General features: G+C 48.2%; 1 protein-coding gene across 1 annotated transcript; it reads right to left on the reverse strand.

The window, feature by feature from the left end:
* Positions 1 to 2,939: 2,939 nt before the first annotated feature.
* On the reverse strand, positions 2,940 to 4,035 carry GSX1 (GS homeobox 1). The gene is made up of 2 exons (XM_044666340.1): positions 3,621 to 4,035; positions 2,940 to 3,313 (listed from the first exon to the last, which is right to left on the reverse strand). Exons 1-2 carry the CDS (start codon positions 4,033 to 4,035, stop codon positions 2,940 to 2,942), a joined length of 789 nt encoding a protein of 262 aa, XP_044522275.1.
* Positions 4,036 to 6,992: the final 2,957 nt, after the last annotated feature.

Below are 6,992 nucleotides of genomic sequence, written 5' to 3' on the forward strand. Positions count from 1 at the left end.
CAGGGGCTCCCTCCGTAGTTAAAGCCTACTATCTTCTTGCAGTCTGCCTTTCTTTAGCAGCGAGGATACCCACGTACTGGGTTTCTAAGGTGTGCCTGGCTTTAACTGGATTTCAGCACCTCTTTCTTTTCCCTGAAAAGACCAGGCTTTGGAGTGGTCACCTTTAGTTGGCGACGCACGGCATCCCTTCCCAGCCGCGCGCCCTCCCCGTTGTCCAGGTCTACCGCAAGTTTGCCCTGTTCCAGAGAAAAGCAAAGGAGGAAAGGCAGGTCCTAGACTGTCCCAGAGTTATAGAAAAGGTAGATAAAGAGGTAGCACCGTGCCATCGTCTTGACAAACCAGAGTCATAAAGTAAAGCATGATAAATTATTCATCGGAACCATAACATAAGATTTGGCTCCTTTCTGATTAGGATATCTTACCTCAACTTTGTTTTTGGATCGTCCCTCATTCACCCCAATAACACAAACAAGCGGTTTAATTTAGCTTGGAGGTGTGGCCCTTTAACTGAAGTAGGGCTTAATAAATCAGAGATGCTGATCCCCACTTTAAGAGCATCAGAAAATACGAATGAGCTTCGCAAAGGTAAAGAAAAACGCACTGGAAACCTGCCCTCACTGCTGGCGTGTTTCAGGAGGGGATGCAATGGGAGTAACCAAATCTCTTCGATTTCAATGAAAGAGGGAAAACAGTTTTGGGAAGCCTGTCGAAAGACTACGCTGGCGAGGCTGGAAACCTCCAAGCTCCCGTTTTTTTTCCGTTGGAAGAGGCCTCTGCCTGCCTCTGCAATCGGTAAGGGACTAGGAGGACTCCAGGGAGAAAAGGCAATCTTTCAAGCCTAACTTGAGGGTGGGAATCTCCAGGTGGCCTGGCATTGCTACACAGACACCTTTAATCTAGGTCTACCCTCAAGAAAGGACAAGACAACGGTCCCTATTTCGACTTCCTGGCACTCCACTCTTCTTCCGTACCCAATTCTAATTAAAATAAAGTCTTCCAGCCCTCCACAGCTGCTCAGCTGCCCTAGAAGAAACGGCTCTGGTCCATGGCTCCTCCTACCCTTTCCATTAGTCCTGTGGCTTAGAAAATGGCCTGCACATCAGTCTCACGGAGTAGGAATTTTGGTTATGTAATCAGTGAAATGATTTGGCGATCATAAATAATTGGAGTATGAGCCTTTGAAACGCTGCGCCTTGCAGTGCACACAAGGATCAGGTGCAGGTAAATTTTCATCTTTTCCTTGGATCGTGTCTCTCCCCACCCAGGACCCTGACTAGAGAATCTATTTGAAAGGAAGGAGGATTACCGATCACAGAAGGAGCCCCCTTTGAAAGAAGACCAGGCTATTTCCAAAGGACCAGGAGTTCATGTCTATTTCAGAGAATAAATAAGCTGTATGTAAAAAATTCAGTAGTAATACACGCAGATATCTATGTTTTTTTTAAAAAAAGTTCTTTTTACTGGGGATGTCCTCACTGGTAAACTAAAGTACTAGCAAGAGATAGAGAGGAACAACGAAAAGGATCCTGGGGACGCGAATGAGCATTCTAGCCTGGAAATAATCAGGGTGGCTTCTTTCCTCTCCCTCCCTCCTTTCCTCCCTCCTCCCTCTTTCCTTTTCCCTCTCCCCTCCCCCCCCTTCCCTCATTCTCAAGCACGAAGCTGTGTCTGAGAAAGATCCCAACAGAAGAAGTAACTAAAATAATTTCATGTGCACTGAAGGCTGAGCTCCCTAGTAACTTGTAATGGGGCTGTTCTTTGGAAGAGGGCTGAGGGGGAAAAAAATTGCTTGACACATTCCCTTTCCCCCACCCAGAGATCCAATTCCGGATCCTCCTACCCAGTAGAACCTAAAGCATAGCACCTCTGTCTAAGCTATCCAGACTTCAGAGCCCCACAGCCTAGAGCCCCTGGGATTTCTATGAAAAAAAAAAGTTTATTTAAATTTTTTACATAAATAAATAAATAAATATCTTCTGGTGTTACAGAAACAATACAATTACACATCTAGGCAGGAGTGGGGTGGGGTAGGGAGGAGAAAGAGAGAGAAAGAAAAACAAGGACAGATACCAAAACATATTTTCACAGCCAGTATTTGGATCATTGGTGTGATCCGTGACCTCCTGCTTTAGAAGCAGAGAGAGCTATTTGGAAACAAAGCAAAAAAGTTTCCTCAACAGTTACCAAACATTAAAATATTAATTTTGAGGAGGAGGGGTGTGAGGTGCAAGACAGACTTCCATGGATTGCCACTCTTGATCTGGGGGCAAGTTTATTAGTCCCAAGAAGGACAGATTGGGAACGGGACGGATGGAACTCAAGGAAAGATAGAAAAAGGGAAAAAAAACTTTTGAGAAATAAAAAGCAGGAGAAAGGGGCAGGTGAAAGCAGAAAGGAAGAGAAGTGCCCAAATATGAAGGAGAATACTGCCCGGGGATGTGAAAACCAGGCAAACACAGAAAACACGCAGAATTAAAGGGAAGTGACAGAAATTTTGCAACAAGTCTTCAAGGGAGGGACCAAGGAGAAGGTGACCTGTGGCCAGCAAGACGCCGGTGTGAGGCGAAGACAGAGGGATCCCTAAAGACAGGCTGGTCGCTTGGCAACTAAACACGAGAGGAGTTAGGAGCCGTTTACATTATTATTATTATTTTAACTTTACAGTTCAGCGTGAGTTGAGCCCCTCAGGCACTCTGTTATGGCGCTCGGACTGGGCAGTGGGAAGACGACGCCAGTTCTCTAAAAAGCGCAGCGCACTAGCCTGATCTTCGGGCCTTAATAAAACCACATTAAATCCAAGCGCCGCGTTTGGCTTTAGGTAAAGGGAGGAGTGAGAGAGCGCTGGGAGTCCCCAGCACCTGCCTCTCCCGCTCAGTTTCTCAGGTAGAAGGGAGAGTGCTTGGGCCTGTTGGGGGTGGTGACCAGGGGAGCCTTGAGTCTCATGGAGTGACGGTAAGGTCCCGTTCATCCTTTCCCGACGAGGACGGGGACATGGGAAGTTCGTCGTCGTCTTCTGAGCACTTGGCGGAAGAAAGAGACGAACACTTGCAGTTGTGGGGCGCACCTCCACCGCCGCCCCCGCCACCCCCACGGTGAGAACTGCTCTTGCCTTCTTTCTTGTGTTTGACTCGACGGTTCTGAAACCAAATCTTCACCTGCTTCTCGGACAGATTTAGGTAGGTGGCGATCTCTATACGGCGAAGTCGTGACAGGTACATGTTAGAGGCAAACTCCCTTTCCAGCTCCAGAAGTTGTGTGCTAGTGAAGGCTGTGCGCATCCGCTTGCTGCTGGGCAGTTGGCTGGAGGTGCTATCTGGGGGGGAGGGGGGGAGAAGACCAGAGAAGCAAGAGATCAGACCCCTATACATCTATTCTGCAGATCCCTCCCCTCCCCCCCCTTTCCAGGGCAACTCCATTTCTCAGAACCCTTGATGCCCACAGAAGAGTGTTCCTGGATCCCCCCCACCCCCACCCCGCCCCTCACCTCCATCCCTCTTTTCCCTCCCGGCCACCGCATGACCCAGGATTCAGCGGTACTTCATTCACCCTTTACTCCTCCAGTGACCCCTACACCCTGCTCTCCTCTTTCTCATCCAGGGAACTGGAAGGGTGATGCTTACCCACAGAGATGCAATGGAACTGCCTGGGGTCAGGCAAGGGGTAGGTGGTTTGGTAGAGAGCAGCGGCTGCTGCAGCGGCGGCGGCCGGCCCGTGGCTGACCCCGGAGGAGACTGAGGAGTGCTGACGGGCCAGGGGCGAATGGCAGTATTGCGAGCCAAAGGGGGGGAAGGACGCCTTGAGCAAGGGAAGGGCTGGTGGCCCCGGGGGCCCGTGCAGCTGGGAGGCTGTGACACACAGCGGGCAGACGCACAGCAGCCCGGCCTTGCGCGAGTGGCAGGCGCCGGGCGAAAGCCCGTGCAGGGCGTGCGGGGGGTGCATTGCATAGGGGAAGAGAGGTGGTGGGCTGCCCTCGGGCGCCTTCTTTTCCCCAGCCTCTCGCAGCACCAGCGAGTCCACCAAGAAGGAGCGTGGCATGACCTTGGGCCCCAGTCCTTCCCAGCGCGTCAGCCCCTCTACGGCTCCGGCCGGGCCCCGCCTGCTGCTGCTGCTGCTGTGGCGGGCTACTGCTACTGCTGCTGTTGCTGCTGCTGTTGCTGCTGCTGCTGCCGCTGGAGAGCCGCTGCGGGAGAGCCCGGGGGTGTTGGCCAGTTCTACTGGTGCTGAAAGGCGCTGACTGCGCTGCTTAAATAGGACTATTGCCATGTGATGGGCTACGCCAGGAGCGGCGGAGGCCTCTCAATAGGCTTTTTGTGCCTTTTCTCTTGGCATTCACTCTGCACGCTTCCTCATTATTTCACTTGTTAACTAAATGAACTGCATAATGTACTCTATTCTTGTCAACCCCACCCACGCCGTAACTGGCGCCCTCGCCCCCTCCTCTCCCTTTTGCGGGTTTATTTTCTCATTCTCCCGCGATTTAATATTCTTTTCTTTCTCTTTATTCCCCACCCCCTTTTGCTTTTTTTCATTTTCAGTCGGCCCGTTTCACTTATTTATTTTGCATTCTATTCTCCTCTTTCCCCATCGTCTTTTGCTCCTTCAGCCCATTTCCCCCCCCACCTCATCCCCCACCTCTACAACCCTTTCCACCTTCCAATCCCATTTTCGCTTTCCAATCTAATACTCACTGCATGAACCTACCTTTTTCTAGCTCCGGTCCACCAGGGCGTTGCCTGTGGCTCCTGGCCAGTATTTTCCACCTGTGGAATAGCATGTCCTTTTCCTATGTCTGCTTCAAGTCTCAGGTTGTGAGCATAAGAAGAGTGTGGGGGGAGGTGGGTTGGGCTGAGAGGAGGGGAACGACTTACGGAAACCTTTATAGCTATATTGGTTCTATAATTTAAGTTTTCCTATATTATCAACTTTTGTGATGTCTGCAACGAAAGGTCTTTGTTAAAGAGCCGGGAATGAATTTCGTTTTCTCCTTCAGTTTTTTACTCGATAGCGAAATGGTAGTCTCCTCCTCGTTTTATTAAAACTGCCTAACGGTGAAAAGGGGAAATGTGATTTTAAAAACCTTGAAGGTGTACCGACACACCTCTCGAATTCACACCAACCGGCGTACAAATATATAGTAAGTCAGTTCTCTCTCTCTCTCTCTCTCTCTCTCTCTCTCTCTCTCTCTCTCTCTCTCTCTCCCTCTTTCTCTCTACCCCCTCCCTTTCTTCCTCCTTTCTCTCCCTCTTCCCCCCTCCCATTCTCTCCTCTCTATTTCTCGCTTAGGCTCTCTCCACACATATAAATATGTTTTTAATATATATTCACTTGTGCTATTACCATTTGCTATTAATCACGAGCAAACAAACTGCGTTTTAGGTTCTGTGTTACTGCTGCTTTCCCTCAGATTGCTAATTCCACACACTATTGTGTATCCAGAAATGGGAGCGAGCTCCTGCAGTTTAACTCCCCTCGTTCTGGATACACAATAGTTAAACAACTTCAAACGCCCTGCGCTGTTTATCCAGGCTCCAGCTTTTTAAATCGTCTCAAAGCAGTTTCACCCAGGAGCTTTTTCCATACAATGGAAAATTAGCACAAATATTTAGAGTTTAGAAACAGATTAAAAAAAAAAACTAGCCTCTACGTTTTTATGTTTTGGCCAAAAACACTGCTCTGAGCCTGGAGTAGACTAATGTCAGCGTGAAACTTAAGATGAAGCTTATTAGATGCTTTAAATTAGTGTTCTAAAGCTCAGAGGAACTAGCTACCAAAGACCAAGAGACAGGCACTATTTTAAATTTCTTATTCTTTCCCACAAAAATATAACCGATTAAAAAGCAAGATCTCTATTGCCAGAGAAAGGAGTTCTTAAGGGAGGGGTGAGGCATGGGGGAATAAAATTCCCAGGAAGACTTTAAGAACACAATCTTATCTAGAAATGACCGGTGCTCTATTTTTTTCCCCTTTCTTCTGCATTAGAATTCTAGGCCATGAATATCTTCAAATGTATAGGCCTTTTGCCAGATAAGATGGTCAGAAAAACCATTTCAGAGCTGGCTCACAAAACGATGCATCAGAGTTCTTGTTGCTATCGCCTCATTTGGAAGCTGGAAATGTGGATTTACAGAGGGTAGAGCTGAAGGCCATGAAGAAGAAAACCTCCCCGTTGGGCTGTGGCGGGCTGGAAGAGCTGAAGGGATAGGTAGAGAAGCTAGAGGACTTTGGGGGGTGGTAGGAGTGGGAGGCTCTCCAGAGGCCTCAGGAGGGGGTCAGCGCTTGCGATTTCCAGAAGTCTAGCCAAGCTCCACTAGCTCTGAGGGCCAGACCTTAGGGTTTACTTCAGATTACGTCCATCTCTTTTGGGAAGGAAGGGGTTAACGGCCTTTGAATGCACAGCAAGCCCAAAGCTACTGGGAAAGAATATTGAGGAAAAAAAAAATAACCAGGACCTTATTGAATGTCATTGAAGAAAGTTTTGAATGCCAGATAAAGAGAGGCGAATTAAAGTGTGTGACAGCGGAGGCTAAGCGAGCACAAAGAGAACTCTGTCACACTCTGGGGCAAAATCCGGGGGCTTTTTACCAAGTCTCTTCGCTATGATTGAATTAAGTAATAGGAAAACATTTTCTTTCGGTTTAGAGCCATTAGACAAAAACTTCAAAGCGAATAACACTTTTTAATGTGCGGCCCCACAATGGATTCTGCTTTGTGCTGAAATGTTTAAATGGTTTGTTGGGCAACTCTGAGTCGGAGAGACTGAGGCTCCAGCAAAATCGCATCCTTGATACCGTTTTCAGGAAGCCTGCAACTAAGAGACATTTAATCCTGGGTCTTTAAACAGGCGAGTCTCCCCCTCTAGCCTGCTTGCTTCATGCCTAGTCCGAGCTTTTGAAAAAAAAAAAAGTCATCTGGAGGGACCTTTCAATAAATTTAAAGGCGAGAAGGAACGAATCCTGAGTTTGATTTTTAAAAATTAAATGTTCAAGGAGAAG

This window comes from Gracilinanus agilis, chromosome 3 (genome assembly GCF_016433145.1).
Source record: "Gracilinanus agilis isolate LMUSP501 chromosome 3, AgileGrace, whole genome shotgun sequence".
Classification (NCBI taxonomy): Eukaryota; Metazoa; Chordata; class Mammalia; order Didelphimorphia; family Didelphidae; genus Gracilinanus; species Gracilinanus agilis.

What these genes read in the sequence shown, in the direction of transcription:
- GSX1 (XM_044666340.1), bottom strand. Translation starts at nt 4,035, where the DNA reads ATGCCACGCTCCTTCTTGGTGGACTCGCTGGTGCTGCGAGAGGCTGGG. An exon ending in GTTCCATTGCATCTCTGTGG is followed by an intron (nt 3,314 to 3,620) that starts GTAAGCATCACC and finishes CCTCCCCCCCAG; the next exon opens with ATAGCACCTCCAGCCAACTG.